Source organism: Copidosoma floridanum, unplaced genomic scaffold (genome assembly GCF_036245765.1).
Source record: "Copidosoma floridanum isolate Cflo_tuat_1 unplaced genomic scaffold, Cflo_Japanese_pri ptg000016l, whole genome shotgun sequence".
Classification (NCBI taxonomy): domain Eukaryota; kingdom Metazoa; phylum Arthropoda; class Insecta; order Hymenoptera; family Encyrtidae; genus Copidosoma; species Copidosoma floridanum.
Genome location: NW_028321893.1, coordinates 10,171,251 through 10,192,717, shown reverse-complemented (window position 1 = coordinate 10,192,717; position 21,467 = coordinate 10,171,251). Strand labels below are relative to the sequence as shown.

The 21,467-nt window shown below is 30.9% G+C and overlaps 2 protein-coding genes and 1 pseudogene across 2 annotated transcripts in view; 1 reads left to right on the top strand and 2 right to left on the bottom strand.

Moving 5' to 3' along the window:
* Herp (Homocysteine-induced endoplasmic reticulum protein) overlaps positions 1 to 21,467 on the bottom strand; it is a 194,198-nt gene that overhangs the window by 143,699 nt on the left and 29,032 nt on the right. The window contains exon 2 of the mRNA XM_089592360.1: positions 1,009 to 1,337. Within this exon, the coding sequence (XP_089448486.1) occupies positions 1,009 to 1,337 (329 nt within the window). The remainder of the gene's footprint in view (positions 1 to 1,008; positions 1,338 to 21,467) is intronic.
* LOC149374677 (uncharacterized) lies at positions 5,188 to 6,298 on the top strand (annotated as a pseudogene).
* Positions 10,685 to 13,775, bottom strand: LOC149374676 (uncharacterized). Its single transcript, XM_089592389.1, has 3 exons — positions 13,386 to 13,775; positions 12,024 to 13,295; positions 10,685 to 10,702 (listed from the first exon to the last, which is right to left on the bottom strand). The coding sequence occupies exons 1-3, from the start codon at positions 13,773 to 13,775 to the stop codon at positions 10,685 to 10,687; spliced, it is 1,680 nt and encodes a 559-aa protein (XP_089448515.1).

Here is a 21,467-nt window from a genome sequence, read left to right as displayed (position 1 = left end):
ATTTATTATCTTATAGTAGGTGAAATTACTTAAAATGCCTTTTACTTTATTGGTAAATTCTTTATTGTCATACTCAAATCACCTAATTCTGTGTAAGTCAGTTTATTTTCTTATAATAAATTGATTAAAAAAAAAAATTAAGAGCGCTAAATTTTTTATACCAAATGTTTACTTTACTTATTGTTATTGTCATTTTTATTGGAATTACTTATTCATTCACATGCATTTATTAATATTTATTTGTTTCGTTTTGGCTTGCAAGTTTGAAAAATTCACATCTCATTTACAATAAACAAGAAATAAAAATCAGAGGTAACAGTGAAAAAATTTTAATGACTTATTCGTTTACACTGGATACTAGTCTATGAGTGGGTAGAAAAACCTCTCTTATAATTTGTTCTTGATCACCTGATTGACTTTTAATTCCTTATAATTTGTTCAAAAAATAAGGCGAAATTTCTATGAGCACTGAGAGTTTATTTTCTGATAAATTGTATCATCATGAATTCATAAATTTTAGATTTTCAGAGCTGTTGTTAACAAATAAAATACCCTAGATATAAGCTAATTTAGGGTGGATTTTTTTTTCTTTGCAACTGTAAGTCCTGAAAACAATTCTGTAAAAGTAGTAAGTAACGTCAGACGAAAGTAAAAGTTTGTATGGAAAGTAAAGAGATAGGATTTTCTTCAGGAAAGCTTTACAAAAGGTGATTTTTTATATCCAAAAGAACATTGGCAATACAGATTAAAATATTTAGTTTTATAATATTAAGTTAAAAAGTTATCGAAATTAATAGAAACATTTACTTAACTAATGGCATAACTGAAACTTAATAATAGTCATCAAAAGAACTATCAAACATAAAATATTACAGTTATTTAGATACGAAAAAGTTATATTGAAATATTAAAAGATTAAACTTTCTAGTTATGAAATAATCATCTTGATTATTTCTAAATAATATGTGTTTAATAAGGGTACATTTTTAATATTAAGTTATTACTTACGAATTCCTAGACTGAAACAAGTAATACTTGTAAGCTTCAAAAATCCAGGATGATTGATGGATGTCTAATTCATTTTGTACACAATCAAAATCTCTTACGCTAGTTGTTAATTTAATCGCATTAGTATTTGTTTTTGATATAAAATCTTTTCTGTCAAATAATAATTTAACAAACAATGCTTCAACTGTAAAAATTCTTGACATATTACATGTATTACTAAAGAATTCCAATTTTGTGATAAATGGTTCATTATTGCTGGCATAATTTTTGAGAGCTTTGTTGAGCTTTGTAAAATCACTGTAACTTGTATGTGAGGAAAGTGGAGATATCTGAAATAATAGATCATTATAATAAACGCAACTGTATACAGTATGTAACAATAAAATTTACGTTTTTATCAAATATAGTTCCTCCACAGTAAAAAAATGTCAAGTGAATAGTCACGGTGCTATAAAGACTGTAATGGACAACACAAGCCATTAATTAATAAATCAATTTTCCGATATTAAATTGTTGTAGGGGTTTTAGCAAGAACTAGTTCTTTTCGTTCCTTACCACTCTATCCGACCACCCCCTATCTTCCTGTAAAAAACGTAATTTTTCCTTCACTTTGAACTTAAATGACAAGACTTCTTCATGCTTCTTCTCAGCCTGCAAAGTTCCCCTTGATAAACCTGTCTCCAAATCAACCTCCCCTACCACACTCAACGCTTAAAAGAGACTCTTCTTAGCACTACAAATGATAGACTTATAATAGTTGTGAGGAATAAGGTATCTACATGAATATGAGATAGTCAAATAATGCTGTATTATATATAGTTGCATTGTTTTAACCAGGTACTACCTCCTCTTCGCTACTTTTTAGCTCCCCCAAAATAATATATTTATTTTTTTATCTTTAACATAAAATTTGTCGGTACATATTTGTGTTGATGCCCTTTAGTTTTTTAAGTAACGAAGTTTTTTTCCATTCTTTCGTAATTTCGCTTATAGCAACCATTCTCATAAACTGTACGAATTAGCTAAAGTCTAAATAAGTTACTAAAAAATTAGATCAACTACATAATATTCTTGTATTATATAGTAATTTTTAAGGGTCAATCCACAGAATCGCCCATTTTCATACAACCCCCCTCAGCCGCCCCAAATCTACCTTCTAGATAAGGAAAATTTTTTTTTAGTTTTACCTTATTTTAAATGGGCTCAATTTTTGTTAAGCCCCTCTACAGCCCCTCTCAGCCAGCCGCCCGATTTTTAATGGCGCTCCGCAGCCCTCTCGTCCACCGTTCTTAATGAGGTAAAATTCTATCGGTTTTTACTTCATTTTTATTAGGTCGAATTTTTTTTAGCCCACTTCCACCCCCACTTACCTCTCAAAATCATATAACCTTATAATTAGATAACTCAATAAGCCCCTCACAAATTTTAAGAATGCCTTTCAGCCACATCTTTAAATAGAGTTAAATACACTTTTTAAACACCTCCCTCGGCCCCCTTAAAATTTCAAAAAAAATGTCTGAGCAACGCTCCCATGTTTGTTCTCGCCCTCCTTAGCCACCTTTCATCGATTCCTTAATGATAATTTAATCTATATGATTTGTTAATATATTTCTACACCACTCTTAAGGTAATGCTGAAGCATGTTGGTTTCCTCATTTTTAATTTTTAATAAGTTTACTAATTGCATTATCCCGTATCAACGTAACAATTGTTTGAATTTTTTAATTAAGGTCATGCAGAGATAAGCCTTTACAAGTATTGTTAAAAAATCCAATTCAGTAATTTAGATAAATTTCACTATCACATTTGTCAACACCCTTGTTAGAAGTATGATCTATACTGTTATATGTTTTGGATTGTATTATTACAAATAGAACAGGGCAAAAAAGATTTTTAGAATTGTTTGTAACAGATTCAAGTGTCACGTGACACATTGGCACTAATGATGAACAAAAGAAAAGATCATTGTAATATTGAATAAAATATCTTAAATTATCATCGCTGTAATAGTTGCTTTAATTAATTATCATGCAGACTTAAAGCAGGTAAAAATATTCTTCCACGTTTACAACAATTGAATATCTGTCTATCACTTTGCAAAAACTTTGCAGAACAAAATTTGCAATGTTAATGTTCCAGAATACTACTTATTTTAAGTCAGTAACAAAAACTTGGGTGAAATAGAAAAGAGTTGAAAATAATTTAACAATAGACGACCGGCATCAGCTCAGTAGTAAGCACGCTTGTTATTGATACAACGCTGTTCTAGGGATCATGGGTTCGATTCCCGGTGAGAGCAGATTTTTTCAAAAACTATTATGACCGGAAAAAGTTCCTATGTAACCCCGACTGTTTTGGGACAGATTTTTTCATGGGATTTTCCTTCAGAGAAATTCCAGAGTTTTTTTCTTGTCTCTCGGGTCTTCGGGCCTGGGTGAATGCGAAACAGTATTAGGGTGTTAGTGCTATAGGTAAATATTAGCGGATCCGATGCTAGGCCAGGATCGCCGGCGTTACTGGCGAGGAGTGGTCCCTGAAAGGTGGGGCTTCTCCGGGGATGTTTATTAGCCTTGGTCCGATGCTTCGGCAAAGAGCGTCGGCTTGACCAGCGAGGAGTGGAATTGGGTGCGGCACAATACACCCCCCATACATAGATGGTGAGTGGGTGACCCTGGCGACTAGGATAATAGGCTGTCATGGTAACCCGTAAAAAATAAAAATTAACAATAGGTTCACTTAAAATAATGTCTCCAAAGGACTTGTAGCGTTTTTTTTTAAACTAATTTTAAATCGCATTAATAGAGCAGCATCTTTTGAAACGTTAAGAACAGTTGCCAGAATAATTTACAGTACATTTGAAGATGCTGCTATTGATTTAGGTTTATTTGTACACGATTTCCAAATTCATATTATTTCTGAAGAAGCATGCAACAATATGCTGTCATGCCCATTTATAAATTTTTTGGGTGGTTTTCAAAGTCTGTAGATATTTGTGGCAAAAATTTTTAGAAAAAATTGAAATTATTTTCATTAAAGATTCTTAACAAGATAAAGTAAATAATGCTTTATTACAACTCAATTTAAGTTTTAAATTCAAAGATAGTTCAAGAAAATTCCAAAAAAGCCTTTCGAATAGTTAAATTGACATCATGTGATTTAAATGATACAAATTTCGTTCTATGACAAAATAAAGTATATTTTTATAATTACTTTATTCTGTCAACTTTTATCAAAAGTTAAAATTAGACTTTAGTATCATACGTAGATACCATTTTTACATATACTAGTAACTTTCACTAAATATCAATTTAAAAAAAAAATTGTTTTTAACTTCTCATTTCTTTAAAAAATTTATATTTGTCATTTTTAAACATTTAATAAAAATATAAATATGTATGTATTGAAGTAATATGTACATCAAGTTCTTAAGAAATATTAAGTTTTCATCGCATAGAAATTTTCTTTCTATTATTCGTTGCGTATTATCTAAGTTTAAAACACAAGGGGAGATAAAAGGGAAAGATGATTTTTATCTTTTTTGGTTACTAGAGATATGAGCAAGGTCTACGGTTTAAATATTCTATGAGATTGTTAGTTGTTTTTTAATGTAGAACGAAATATCATGTAAAATTCTTATACATGCTCAATAATGCAATCAATAAACTTATTGAGAATTTAAGAAAAAAAATCAGTGAGCCATAGCATTACCTCAAGGGTGGTGTGGAAATGTGCTAACAAATTGTATAGATACTATACATATGTGTAAGAAAGTATATTATACTTTCTTATCATTTTCCTTTATGTCAAATTTCCCGCAAAATAGTATCGAAAGATAAAACAGAGGTCTACACTTGCAATAGAAATTAATCACAAGTTCCAGAAGATACAATAAGATACATAATCATAGTAGTAAGATAGGATTAGTAAAATTAATCCAAAGGTATTATAAAAAGGGGAACTATAGTGTAAATAAAATACATCGAATGTTGTTTCTTTCATTACAGGTGAGATTTGTAAACTATTGTTTTGTAAGTTTAAAAAAAACATATACTATCAAAATTAAACTTTAATTACAGAGAAACGATTTCGTCTTTCTTATTTACGATTCCCCCATAAGAATTTTCGAGAAACATAAATGACATTATAAAACAACATTCTTGTGGACGATTCACGACTATAATGGAAAAATTACGCTTCGATTTTACGGTGAAAAGTGCGGAAGATGGAAAAACAAACATCTTGTGTTTAACCTCAATAGGAACACCTGATGGACGCACCTTTCACGTGCCAAGTGAGTATCAACCAATGTCTCTTCATACAGAAGTAGCAAAAACATCAACATACACAAAAATAAAAAATACTTTAAAGAAAAGAAATCAAACTAGAAAAGTGTGGATTAGTTTAACACATGCAATATCAGCAGTTTATTTAGATGAAGAGGAAAATATGCAGTTTAATGATTACTTTTTAGAAGAAATTATAGAAGCTTCAACTACAGCTGAAAGTGATTCTAACAAACCCATGATGAAATTACTAGAAAAATTATTAGAAGATAAACAAAAAGACTCAGAAATTCAAAATTTAGGAAAACTCGCTAATGATTTTATGATAGAAAAATTTATAAATAAGAATTTAAATGCATACCAATGGATTAATGATTTTGAAAAAGAGTGTGAACAATTAGGAATAATTGGTGACAAGAAAAAAATTGAAATTTTAAAATGTTTTTTAGAAAAAACAAGTTAAAATTGGTACAGCTGTATGTTGATAAAATTTACAGTAGAATAACAATGGGAAACTTGGAAGAAAAATTTTTGTGACACATTTGCAAACAAAGGCTGGAACCCAATAAGGTATGCTCACTCATTCATATATCAAACAGGGACTTTACTAGATTATGCTGTAAAAAAAAGAAAAATTATTACTGGAAGTGAGAAATTCTATAGATACAGGAACACTAATAGATCTGATTGCAGCTGGTCTACCGAACTTTATATCAGATATGATTGATAGAGAGACTCTGAAACAAACTGAAGATCTTTACAACGAAATACGTAAATTAGAACATTTTATTAATAAAAATAAGTTTAAAACAAAAAAAAATAAAAACAACTACACTCATAATAAAATTGAAAAAACACCTTGCAAAATTTGCAAAGAGAAAAACAAAGGTTTGCATTACCATCCTAAATCAAAATGTTGGTTCAATAACAAAGAAGATAGAATAAAAACTGTTAATAACTCTGAATTAAAAGTAGAACTTAATTATACAAAACAAAAAAACTTCTAATCCCACCATTAATCAAGATAAAAGTACTGTTAAATGGAACATTCGAAGCTGTAGGAGTGTATGACTCTGGTTTAAATGTTTCCTTAATAAATGCAAAAATATTTAAATACAATAAAGAAAATGGAAATAAAACATATAATTCACATATTAAATTGATTAATAGTGTGAATAAAACAGAAGGAATGATTACAATAATGGCAAAAATTTTTGATATAGAGAAAAAGATAGACGTTTTTGTTGTAAACAATAGAAACTTTAATTATGAATTTCTAATCGGATTGGATTGTATACAATATTTTAAATTAACGCAAAATGAGGAACTAAAAATCGAACAAAAAATTTCAAACGCTGATAACAACAATATGAATATAAAAAAATTAAGTGATACAGAAAAAACAATTACCGATGAATTTAAAATAAACACAGAAAAATTAATTAATTTTAATGAACACATTGAATTAGATAATTCGCATTTTTTAATAAATCATATAAATCTTGATGGAAAACTAATTATAGAAAACCTAATAGAAAAAAACAAAACGCTGTTTGCCAAAGACAAATACGATGTTGGTAGAGTAAAAGATTACGAGGCTAGAATAGATTTAATTATAGATAAGTATTGCAACAAAAGACCGTAGAGATGCACCATTCAAGACAAAAAGGAAATAGAAGAACAAATAAGTGAACTGTTAAAAAACAACCTAAAAGAAGAATCTTAAAGTCCATTTGCTGCCCCTGTAACGCTTGCATATAAAAGAGATGAAAATAAAAAATCAAGACTGTGTATAGATTTTAGGGACCTAAATAAAATCATTCTACCTCAATCTTATCCGTTTCCATTAATTGAAGATTTAGTAACAAAAACAAGAAACTGCAAGTATTTTTCTAAACTTGACATCAACTCAGCATTTTGGTCCATCCCATTACGTATAGAGGATATAGAGAAAACAGGATTCATTACTCAAGAAGGACATTTTCAGTGGACATGTTTGCAGTTCGGATTGAAGACAGCACCAGCTATTTTTTAGAGAATTTTGAGAAATATTGTCAGAAAACATAACTTGTCAAATTTCACAGAAAATTATATAGATGACATTCTAGTTTTTTCGGAATCTTTTGAGAGCCATATTAGCCATCTGACTCAATTACTAAATGCAATAAAGAAGGAAGGTTTTAGATTAAAGTTTTCCAAATGTAATTTTGCTTCAGATTCGGTAACATATTTAGGCCACGTAATAAAAAACAATTTAATAACTCCATTAAAAGACAACTTGATATCGATTCGAAATTTTCCTATACCAGAAACACAAAAAAATGTTCGACAATTTCTGGGCAAAATAAATTTCTACAATAAATACATACCAAACATATTTATTCTATTAGACCCACTTCACAATCTATTGAGGAAAGGACAAAAATTCATCTGGTCTGATAAATGTCAAAAGGCTTTTAAGAAGTTAAAAAATTTTCTTTGTACACAACCTGTTTTAACTATCTTTGACCCAGAATTGCCAATACACATATATACAGACGCAAGTTTATTGGGTTTAGGAGCAGTGTTAAAACAACCACAGCAAATTGAAGGTACCAAAGAAAACGTAGAAAAGCCCGTAGCTTTTTTTCAAAAAAATTAACTGAAGCTAAAAAAATAAAAAGGCAATTTATTTGGAATGTCTGGAAATAAAAGAAGCAGTTAAATATTGGCAGCACTGGCTAATAGGAAAAAAATTTACAGTTTTTTCTGATCATAAGCCACTTGAAAATATTAACATAAAAGCAAGGACAGACGAAGAATTAGGAGATCTTATGTACTATTTGTCACAATATGATTTTCAAGTAGTATACAATCCCGGGAAAAATAACATAGAAGCAGACTGCCTAAGTAGAAACCCGGTATTAAAACCTGATGAAAATATCGAAGATAGCTTAAAGATAGTGAATCTAATAAGACTAGAAAACATTGTAGAAGACTAAGAAAAAAATAAAGATTTACAGTCGATTTAACATAGCCTAAATCAGAAAAATAAAGTTTACTACACAACAAAGAAAAAAAAAAGAAAAAATTTTATTATCCGAAGCTTTTAGCAAAATATTAATAAGAAAAATGCACGAAAATTTCTGCCATATGGGCATAAAACAAACAGAAAACAAAATTAAACCATATTATACAGCGAAAAATCTAAAGGATAATATAACAGAAATTTGCAAAAATTGTATGATTTGTATAAAGAATAAGTCAAGAGGTCAAAGGAAGTTTGGTCTCTACTTGGTCCCGCAAAACAGCTGTTTGAAATAGTATCTATAGATACAATTGGTAGATTTGGTGGCTTACGATCCACAAAAAAATATTTACATCTTCTAGTCGATCATTTTACCAGGTTTGGATATATTTTGACATCAGGCACACAAAACTCAAAGGACTTCATTAAACTTACTCAAAGGGTACTTGAAAGACACGATATACCTAGGAGTGATTTTAATAGACCGATACCCGGGAATAAATTTCAAAGATTTCACAAACTTTTTAAAAGAAAAAAAAATACCAATAGTTTTTACAGCAACGAACGCACCCTTCTCTAACGGACTAAATGAACGACTAAACCAAACTTTAGTGAATAAGATTAGATACAAGATAAATGAAGACGAAAAAAAAGACATGGGCAACAATAGCACATGAATGCATAGACAAATACAATCAAACAGAACTCACAGTCACAGGATTTTCTCCAAAGTACTTATTAGACGGTACAGACTGCTCATTATTACCGCGTGAACTGAAACATAATCAGTCTATACACAATTTAAGTCATGACAGAGAAATTGCTTTAAAAAATAGTATTAATCACCATGATTATAATAAAAAAATTTTTGACAAAACTAGGAAAAATTATGAATTTAATAAAGGGCAGTTAGTATGCGTCGAAAATGGAAATCGCTTAAACAGAAGAAAATTAGACGAATTGAGACTTGGACCATACAAATTCTACAAAAGATATCAAATAGTATATATAAAATTGACACAGGCCACAAAAATTAGGAATCAAATCCATTCCACATTTCCAAACTCGTCCCGGTTACAAATTCAACTAAAAAAGAAGATAATTAAAAATTTTTTTTTTCATAAAAAAGGGGGGGGGCGATGTAAGAAAGTATATTATACTTTCTTATCACTTTCCTTTATTTCACATTTCCCGCAAAATAGTATCAAAAGATACAACAGAGGTCTACACGTGCAATAGAAATTAATCACAAGTTCCAGAAGATACAATAAGATACATAATCATAGTAGTAAGACAGGATTAGTAAAACTAATCCAAAGATATTATAAAAAGGGGAACTATAGTGTAAATTAAATACATCGAATGTTGTTTCTTTAATTACAGGTGAGATTTGTAAACTATTATTTTGAAAGTTTAAAAAAAACGTATACTATCAAAATTAAACTTTAATTACAGAGAAACGATTTCGTCTTTCTTATTTACGATTCCCCCATAAGAATTTTCGAGAAACGTAAATGACATTGTATATATATATATATATACATGTAGATATATAATTCAGTATTTAGTAGGAAGTGGCTGGAGAAGAATACAACAAATATTGAAGCGTTGCTCAGACAAAGTGTTTAGAAATTGTGAGGGGGCTGAGAAAAGTGTCTTCAAAAGTGTAAGGAGAGCTGAAAAGGGGGGGGGGCAAAATTTAATTTAATTAAAAATGATATAATAACCGATATAATTACACCTCAATTAAAAATGCGGCTGAAGGGAGTTATTTAAAATTATGAGGAAGGCGTGTTGGGTTATCCGATTATCATTGGGTTATAAAATTGAGATAAGGGCTAAAGGCGGCCAGGGGGTTGGGGGGCTTAAAAAAAATTTAACCTAATAAAAATAAGTTTAAAACCAACAGAATTTTACTTTCATGAGTTGGGAAGTTTAGGGCACTTGACTTCGGTTGAAATGCCATTAAAATCAGAGTTTACTATATAGAACTAGTTTATGTACATAAAAATACTTAACTAGGGATTTTAGAGGCCACTGACCAAAATTTTAAAGTCAATTTTTTTAAATGACAATTTTCTGTAGGCAAAAGTAAGCACTACACGGAATAAGCTTATTGTTTTTTCGAAAAATTGAGATTTTGAGAATTGTTTTGAGAGTTTTTTACAATGTAAACCATAAATTTAAAGTTTGCTTTGACTTTTAATCTGAAAATAAGACTTAAAATTCATATAAAGCCATATTTATTAACTATGTTATTGTATTGTCAATTCGATTTAAGATATGCCTGAGACTACTAACGAGTTAGTTTAATTAAGTGTGTAAATCCTTGCTAACACTTCATAACTTCGATAGTAAGGTGTTGGATACTAGACGCAAACGCTGTCTATTCATCCTTTTTCTTCTAAAAAAATATTCAAAACAAAATTTTCAATTACTTTATGCTTAAGCACATGTTTTTTCTCAAATAACCGGCGTAAAGGATTTCTGACACGCTTACAGCCTTTCTTAAAGCCGTTTTTCTGTTTATCACCCAGCAGTAATCTGCCAACATTTTTATACTACACTATCCTTGAAATCTGCCTTAAGATTCTTTCAAGTCTTGGTGAAACCTTTCTCCTTGTTCTTCTTGAGAAGATTATCTTAACCATTTTTTATACATGCTTTCATTATAGTTGAAAATAATCGTTTAAGTTATTTAAAAAACAATCTAAAAAAAAATTAAGAATTTAATGTTATAGGAGCTTATTAATTACAGTAATTAATAGTGTTTTGAATACATGAAAAAAATTTTAAAAAAAGTAATTTTTTTTTTTTTAATTTTATATCTCACCATCGACAGACATTGGAAGTCCTAGATACGTGCAGCAACACTACTAAAACGCAATGACTGTAGTGAAGAAATGTGGTAGTTCAGATTTAAACATCACTGTAGTACGTAATTAAAAATGGAAAAGATGCAGAGTAATACTATCATACTATCCAAATTTCTAAAAAGTACTACACTAAATGATATTCCACATATAACTGTAAAATTATTCTATTCTCAATTACAATTTATTTCAAATGATATTACTTACTAACACATTTTTATCAAATTATTAGCTTACGATTATAGAACAGAATTTCAGAAACGAGATCCACTACATGCACGTTTTTTTATAACATTATATCTAAACAATAAAGTTGCCCCCTCTCCTCTAAAGACACAGATAAAATAATATAATGCTGAAATACTTTTAAACAATAAACATCTTGCGAAATTAATTACTTAACATACGCTGCATAGCCTTCAAAGATACGAAGTTTAAATAAACGTAGTAATAACTATGTAAAAAATTTCCTTAACATGTTACTTTGATAAAATTGTTAAAGAAAAATGGTTACGTACAGTATATTTTATAATTTAAAGTTATCGTAATTTTCGATGCAACCACCTAAAACAACCCACGTAACATGAAATACATAGAAAGTCTACCTCCACGTGGTGCATTCTAGGTAAGTGAAATGACTTGCATTAACACATAGAACTTATTTGTATTATATTATTTAAATCCTATAAAAATAATGTGTGTTAATGTGGCCATATTAGAAATGTTTTACGAATCAGCTTAATAGTTTTTAATAAATACTACTGTATTGTACTGTATTCGTAATACAGTAGATATGTAGTAAGGAAACTGTGAGGTTGTAAGTGCGAAAGAAAACGTTACTGTTGTGTATACATCAATGAGTATGTGAAGCTGCGTTGTACTTTTTTTTATTTTACTATTCTGTAAATCTGCTGTAACATCTTGCAATTTGTTTAGCCCTGCTTCCTTAACTGTGTGGCTTATAATAGTAGACCGAATAGTATGGCTGCGGCACCACCGCTGTCTAACTGATATTGAATTGGTTATGTGTGAAATTTCAGTCAGCTTATTCGCAGCATCAGCATTAATCGTTTGCTTAAGAGTGAGATCAATCGCTTGTTTTGAGAAAGGTTTTGGTGTTCTTTTTATGCCAAGTGATCCCTTCTCAAAGTTTTCTCGTAATCCTGGATGCGTCTCGACAATTTTCATCAAATTATCAAGGTATCTAACTAAATAACGCGCGTAGTTTGGTTGATTGAAAGTAAAATATAAATCAACAATGTTCGACAGCGCAAGTTTATACATCTCAAAATTACCGGTTCGGATGCTCCTATTGAGTAGTAAGTAGTAATCGATGAGTTTGATGTAAATCATATAATACTGTGCTGTCTTGCCGTGTTTGCCTTTCAGTATTTGCATTTTGAATTGTTCGTATTTCTCGAATATTTCTTTTACTTCAGCTTGTTGAATCGATGGTTCAGATGATCTTGTTTGCTTTGAAAACTGTATTAAATATGTTTTAAATTCCACGGGTAAATCAATGTTCTCTTTTTGGACGAAATTTTCAAAATGCAGCATTTTTAAAGCCAATATTATCATAGGATGAAGACGTTTGCATCTATTGAAATGTTTTCCAGTAATAAATCCGTTTATTAATCCGTTTGCAATAACTTCTGCATTTACCATGATAACAGATAAGCCACAGTTATCAATAAATTTACCTACTGTTTTGAAAAATGCCATCATAATGTGGAATGTACCAAGGTAAATAAATAAAATATCGAAAAATCCCTTCTCTGTACTTTTAATCTGCAGCGCAATTTTCGCAATAGCAAGATCGTACGTGACTTCGATGTAATCTTGTCTACATTCAAGAGACACGTTTTTACTTTGAAGCATGGTCTCGTACACAACATCATTATTCGTCGGTGAAGCATTGATTGTTGTTAAATAACAAATAATTTGTTTGGGGAATTTATAATCATACAACAAACTATTAAAACCTACCCACATTGGGGTACCAGGCACATTCAAATAGTGCGAAAGCATCCATGCAAAATCAATTTGTTGTGTTGATTGAAGATTTATATTACTTAAGCGCAAAGACGAATCAAGCGGCAACATACATTCAATAAGTTTTGGTCGCTTTGCATATTGTTCTCTTTCGCGTTCGATAACATCAAAACTTCACCTATGTTTGCCGGATTGTTGTGTCGAAACTGCAACATCGCTCACATTGCTATTTGTCTCAATATTACTAGCAGCTGCTTCGTCAACAGCACTGTTTTCATTATCAACAACTTCCTCGTGAGGAACATTATATTCATCAAGAGTTTCTTCCTCCTCAGCAACATTGTTATCAATCTGAAAGATTATACCAACAGTATCGTGGAGCGTATCCTTACCAGTTGTCGTTTCTACAAAGCGATCGTAGTTGTCGAATGCGACTCCAGTGCACAGGCCAGATGTTCGTACGATACCTTCTGGACAAATGTCAGAAAGCTCACACGAAGTAAGCGTTGCTTCGGTCTCAAGACCTTCTAATGCACTGTTACTACAACAATGACCATAAGGATGAATAATATGTACAATTTTGCTGATGTTTGTCAAACTCTTCAAAGTCATGCTAAGGCAAATCTGTTTGGATACTTCCATTCGACCATTAAAAACAGCGTATATCAAATCTTCTGAAAATGATTTAGCTAATCTTGTTGTTTTCATACTTTGTCTCCGACGGTAATTTTCCCCAGCAACTACTTTTTTATCAAAATTAATTACTGTTTCCGGTACTTCACATTCACCTCGTATTAAATGTTTCGTTTTGATTCTTTCTGGTAACTTTTTACGTTGAATTTGATGTATTTCTTCGTTAAGAATACGTGCTGCAGCATCTAATATATAATAATTTTTTCTACTTCGTTTTGTATCATAATACCTTTGAGTGGTTTTACACGAGCCTGACCTCTAAAAGATATTATACTGATTTGTTTCGAAAATTTTTTCAGCAATCTCTCTTTTAAATAATACGGTTTCAAACTATACATTGAAATGTCTTGCTCGTTATTTTTTTAAGTGATTGACAAAAATATCATTTAATAGTTTTAAAAAGAAAGACTGCTCTTGACGCACAATATTTTCTTCAACAAACTTTTCCACTAATTCATAAGCTTCTGCACGGATATCTCTTGTAAAATGCCAATCAGTTCTTTCTTTGTCTTTTGCTAAGCTTGATTACCGCGACGTAATATATACATTCTTACAACTTTTATTACAGTAGTACTCTTGATCTGGTGACAAGTTCTGGAGAGCGCGCGGTGGCTCGGTCGGCTATGTCGTGGATTGGCACGCGGGAGACCGTGGTTCAATTCCCGGCCATAGTGCGACTTTTTCGGGCAAGTACCTCTGTGATATTTCACATGTGCTTTTTCACCACGCAATGCTCCTCAAGGAGGGTTTAGGCGACCTTCTCGCAGCAATAATTGCCTAATTTCCCCCTACCCCCCTCCGAGTAATGGGAGGCCTCCCATCCCTCTTCCCTTCCTTCTCCCAAGTGCTAAGTGCCCATAGTAGTGCCCTTATTAAAGGAGCCGGACGTAGAGCACTATAATATAAAAAAAAAAAAAAAAAAAAAAAAAAACAAGTTCTGGAGTTTTTTGGTCATACCGGAATCGCCACTGTCTGTCGCAAGTTTTTTTATTGAATCGCGTCCAATTTCTGTTAAAACAGATAATTTCTCTTCGCAGCCTTTTACCTTTTTCCTGCTTTTCCCACAAAAAAAACAGAAACAGATATTTTGGTTATCTGTTAAAACTATATAAGCTTCGACAAAAACGTCTAAGGTTTCGGCAGCTTGCGTGTTTCAGTTGATCTCATGGGCATTGCCGCTGGAAATAGTGTCAGCGTCGGGCTCGGCATTGTTGCTGGAAACGGTGTCGGCATCGGGCTCGTCATTGTCGCTGGGTGGAATATTTTCGATCGTTTCACCGGCCCTCGCGTTCTAATAAACATCGTCGCCTTCTTGTAGCCTTATAAATATTTAACTCGTTAGTACAATATATCTACATGTGTAAGCGAATTTTTATTAATTTGAGGGTTATTAACAATTTTTAACACAATTTTCGAAGTGTAATTAGTTATTTTATTTAAAGTAGAAAAATTTATTGACTAAATTTCTAAAAACAACAATAAAAGTAATAAAGCTTTATTTAAATTCACGCTTATCTACATTTTTATTTTACTTCAATATTTTACGATTTAAAAATTTCCCGCTTAACTGACGGCGATGCTAACAGCGCTCTCAAAAGTCGTTTAAAAGTCCACGCGATTTAAAATTGGATAGGTAAATCAGAGATAGGTTAGAAAAATTAATCTAAGTTAGAAATAATTTAGGTACGGCAATACTGAGGGAGATGCTGTTTCTGTTGATGATGTCGATGTTGATTTTCTATATTTCGGTGGCAAAGCTGTAAAACGTCGATAGCACTTACTATGATACAGCTGAAATTCATTTTGCTGTGTAGGAAGCACCGTGTCTTTTCCCGCTAAACTATTATTTTTTCGAACATTTAACACTTCACTACACTTGTTCAAACTTTCTGCACAAAAAAATTTTAACTTTGGAGTTGTTTTTCGACAAAAAACGCAAAAAAGAGTCACGTTTGACATTTTTATAAATAAATCAACATTACACGGTCACCGACACTATAATACTTCCCAAACGTATATTTTCGAATGACTAACGTACTATACACTTAAAGGGATTGGACGAAATAAAGGAGGGGGCCCAACTACTTTCTACCAATGGAAAATTTGAAAGGTAGGGCATATTACATTCTGTTTAAGAATGTACAAGAAGCGTTTATTTTGAGCAGCTACATTAGAAATAATATACTATACATCTACAAATATCCACATACACATGTTACGTATATTTTTTCAATGCTAAAAGTACTTCAGAATATTTATTTTATGGAAATATTTTCAAGTTTTAATATATTTTAAAATTTATGAAAAATATTAATTTAATTAAAATATAAATTGTCTGAAGTAAAATAACTGTAGTTACGTAATTTCCTCTCTCTTGAAAATGTGTCAGGTGATAGTTTACGTGCTATTTTGAATAAACAAAAACATCAGCTGGCTCTAAGTTGGTGGAAAACCCGTCAGCTGACGAATGTAAATAAGCGATCGGCGCTCGCGCCTGGCTTCTGAGCTCCACCTTTCACTGCATCAGCTGACGACCTTTCCACCAACATACAGCCAGCTCACGTTTTTATTAAAATAACATGTAAAGTATCATCTGACGCATTTTCAAGTGAGAAGATATCACTGAACAAAAAATTTTTTTTTGCATGTTCGCGTGCCCAGCTGACGTATAATCCACCACGGTATGGCCAGCTGACTTTTTTTTACCTTTAAATAATCACGTTATCTATCATCTAACAAATTTTCAGTCGGAAGGAAATGACTGAAAACAATTTTTTTTTTCACATGGTTGAAAGGCTGCCGCCCCCTACCCACCCTTGGAGCGGCAGCTGACGTTCACCATGCTATATAATGCAACTCTCTGAAGTATTTCACGAGATATCGCTTAAGAGGAAATGACTGACAAAAAATACTATCTGGCTCACGGACTATTAGACTGACCAGCCTATATATTATTTTTATTGTATTGCTTATAATCGTTAACTCATTAAATATTACTATATTTTTTGAAACCTCACCCAACTAACGTAGGTATACTCTTTCCAACGATAATTGCACCATTTTCTTACACAACATCGTTTCATAGGAAGTCAATTTATATTTATAATTATATCATCTCCCATGTAATTTTATAGAAGTGTAACTTCTTATTTGGGTACCCGAGCACCCATTGTTTACTGGTTTTTTTTTTCGAACGTTATTTCTTTTTTTTTTTTTTTTTAACATTATTTTTCACTTTTTGTTCGATGGATTATAAAGATGATTTTGACAACCGTCTTTTAAGACTATGTGAAGTCTGTGATATCAAAGTAGTTTAAGAATCACCGATCTCTCTAACAAACTCATACACGGAGAGTTTTGACGCTAGACCGGTATTTTAAAGCCGGTAAAAACTGCAGCTCACGTGGCCAATTTCGAAAATGTTTTATTTGAAGGTGAGTTTAATCACATTTAATTATTTTTGTAATGTGTCAGTTTTCAAATTTTTTTATTTTAATTTTTATATTATTTTTTTCAATAGATTTGGAAGCTGATGATCAGTATGTATCATCGAGATCATCTTGATCTACCGTTGCTGTTGCGGTATTAAAAGAATCACTGAGAATCCACCAGTCATTGAGAGTTTTTACTATCTCCCAACCAGTGATGCTAGACGGGGCGGCATTCCCCTCAAAGTAGAGTTCAGCACTCTTGAGACTCGAAAGCTGTAGGCTGGCGCAACTAGAGTACAGCTTAAAAGAGTCTCTACCCCAATTCCCCTACTCCTACTTTCCCTCTCCATATAATATATGTATGGTTAACCCAAGCCTGCTTCAAAGCTTATATATTACATTTGTACCTTAGAAGGGGTACTACTCCGTAGCCACACGGACTATATCATTTTAGTTTTTGCTGGCATACCTTCGATTCGAATCTACGGTTATTTTAGTTATTTTTTTTTTTATAGATGCCGTTTTATGATGTTTATTAAAATGTAATAGTGCTTCCAAAAATTGCGTTAATAATTAATTTTAAGTGTATTTATTTTTATTTACGCTTTATAAATCGACGGCTCTGAAGAAAAAAGCATAAGTTTATTGTGACACTTATGAATTCACAATACTCACTGCATTTTAATTAACATTAATAACACCTTTCAATAAAGATTAACACTCACTCAACTCTGGTAGATAGTAACCAGAGTTGCAATTCTTATTTTTCTTAAAAATAACAATAATTTAGAAACAAGCGGCTTAAACTAAATAACACGTGAGCTCGAATGTATTTGTTACAAGTAAATAAAAATCTTAATCGAAAAACAAGCACCTTCAACTTTGAAGCTTAGTATACTTAAGTATTCTTGTTTTCAATGAAAAATAGCATGAATTAAATAAGCACCTTTAACAAAATCATTAGTGCGCTCTGGTATTTTTATCTCAAATCAATTAAAATGTTTATTATTAAACAGGGAGAATCGAGTACGCCCAAGTTTTCTTAATTTCCATTTATTGTAATGTTAGTTATTAAACAAGCGCTTATAACAAAATGACCTAGTATGTTTTAGTTATTCACTTATAGTTATTCTAAGTTCAAGAGATTAAATGTTAAGTTTAGTACTAAAGCCTTTTAAGCGCTTGAGTCTGTATGTTAATTATAAATAATAATGCTAACGTTGTATGGATAAATACTTACCTAAATAACGTAATTAATTCACATTTTCACGTTTTAAAGAGTAAGTCATGTTTATTAATAATCAAATTCTTTTGTCCAAATACCGCGGAGCATTTAATTCTTTTCATCAGTAGGGGAAGCAGTAAATAATAATTAGATAATTTAATATATGAAAACAATTTTAGTAACTGTTAGACATTCATAAATAACAACAACAATAAAAATAATAATAATAATAATAATAATAATGATGATGATGATGATGAATAAATAAGTATAAATAAATGAATAAGAAGCACTTTCATCTGAATAACGTAATTTGCTTATGATGTTTCGTTAAAAATAAGTAATAATGTAGTTTAATATACAGGTGCCTTGACTAATTAATAATTTATAATTAATAGTATTTTTTAATTGCCTAGAAAAATTTATCAAATAATGACGTGCACTTGACTTCTTTTTTATTATGAACTTTAATGTTAATAATTATTTGTAACTTTGATACTAAATAAGTGATTCAAACTTCATATTACCCAGCCCCTAATTTTCTACTTTTTGATAATAGGAACTGTTATTTGTAATTAAAAAAAGCGCCCTAAACTAAATAACGCAGAGTGCACCAAAATCTCTCAATTATGTTTGTATCTTTTTTGTTTATTTGCTGCATTAACTGTCAATAAAATGATCAGATGTGCAGCGTTATTTAGAAAGTGTACTACGATATTTGTGTGGATATATCTATACAAATTAAAGGATTCTAATGTACTGCCTTATATAGTTCAAGGTGCTTTTTTAATTACAAATAAGTTCTAAATTTAAATACACTTAAAATTAATTATCAACGCAATTTTTGTAAGCACTATTACATTTTAATAAACATTATGAAACGGTATCTATAAAAAAAAAAAAAATAAATAAAATAACCGTAGATTCGAATCGAAGATATGACAGCAAAAACTAAAATGAAGTAGTCCGTGTGGCTACGAAGTAGTACCCCTTCTAAGCACTGATGCTAACAACCAATAGTTCTCGCGCAAGCGTACAACGATTTTACTTTCTCTACGTCAGGCAGGCACTGCCAGGCAGTGGAGGGAGAGATGCCCCTACCGTACCTTTAACCTAAGCCCACACACTTTCACAGCTTAAATACAATCTAATACTTTAACAGACCGTTGCTGTTATAGTCAAGTTGACTAACTCTTTTGCCAGCGCGTTGAATCTGAAAAACTCAGGTTTAAGACAGACTGCCGAGCAACTTTTTTTTTGCTCTATTTCAATGCTTCAAATTAATATAAAATTATTTTTTTGGCTTCTATTAGTGCTTATGTATTAAATAAAAACTATTTGTGCAAAATATTTTGTTTAGAAATAAAGAGTAATAATTAAGTAAAGAATAATACTGTTTCCACATCACCTAGCGGTAAGTATGTCGGTGCCTTTTTTTAATAAAAAATAATGTTATTATTATAATGACTAGGTAGTCTAAGACGAATAAATTATATTGGATTAATATTTTAAAGAATTGTTTACGATTTGACGACTACTCTAGCTCTTAATTTCTTCTTCGTATGATTTTCCACGAAGGCCAATTTCACTTGTTATTATGCCTGTATCAATTCAGAGTGTAGTAAGTTAATGGTAAAAAAAACGTTGAACGCAACAAATGGAATACTGATGTATGTTAAAAAACCTAAGTATTATTAGGCCTAATTAGATTGTACAATAAAATTATATCTACATTATCGATTCAGACATTTAAAATCTATTAATAAATCATTTAAGCAGAACATCTAAATATGAATAGTTAATGAGCACGTTTGTAATAGCGCATTGACGAATGTAACACTGACTATTACGCGCACAAAAAGCAAACAAAAAAAGCCAAAAACAGATGTGAGTGAAAATATTCATAAGATTATTTACTTTGAGATTTATGTTTCGGAGTGATATCAACTTTATGTTTATACCTTTGTGAATTGAATAAATCAAGATCATTTTTGTGTTTCTACAAAATGTAATGCAGTTAAGCCGCGGACAAAAAACAAGGCTAAATAAAATAAATTCTATCGAATAAATCTATTTCCATTTCATTTTATTTTTTTTTCTTGACGTCGGTAACAATGGAAAGAACTCTTTTTGGCTAAGCATTAGAATGCGGCAAGGTTAGAATACCTTGGATCAATATTTTTAAATTTGGAAATAATAAATTACTGTTTTCAGAACGCATGCTAACAATTTTATTCCAAAAAATATTGATTTCGAATTGACACAATTCTGCTCCATTGTTAACAAAATACGACGGAAACAACGCAATTTTATTTTTTAATAATTCCTAGTTGACATAGCTGTATGGAAAAGACTTTTTAAGATCTTGAGCTACCTTCGGGTTTTAACTCTAAAATTTGTTGCTCAAAGCATTTGCAAGTTGTAGAAAATAACACGGGACGGGGAATGAATACATGTCATCAAAACAAACAACTCGCGGCCAGTTATTACAAATGGAGGTGGTCTATGTTGGAAACTACTCAAGGAAAAAAAGAGAAAAAAGGAGTAGTCAACTAATAACATTTCTTTCCCCTCCTTCCGATTTTCTGTATTTCTTTTCAACTTACTAATAATTTTTATAGGAAAATTTGATTATGATATGTCTGAAGCCTTACACTTTGTTGTGTAAGTATCGACGACTAGTCACAAAATTTGTTTAGTAAGGTTTGTAAAAAAACTAATTAGTTCAATGGTAATAAAATATTTTAAAAAATGGTTCAGAAAAATAGTCGATGATTATTATAATACTAAAAAAAAATCACTTGGAAAAAATGTGAGCTTGTTTTTAGTTAGTATTAAATCAAATTACAGGACATAGTAGCTATACGATTAGAGAGTCCGTAACATAGATCGTAAGAAGTGCATTCGATATAATTTTATATAGTTCTTTAAGAAATTTCTAAGAGTAATTTTTTT

Bases quoted from the DNA above. Each gene is read 5' to 3' on its own strand.
- LOC149374676 (XM_089592389.1), bottom strand. From the start codon at position 13,775: ATGACTTTGAAGAGTTTGACAAACATCAGCAAAATTGTACATATTATT. The intron at 13,296-13,385 runs GTGAGCGATGTT...CAATATGCAAAG, and splicing joins ATATTGAGACAAATAGCAAT to CGACCAAAACTTATTGAATG.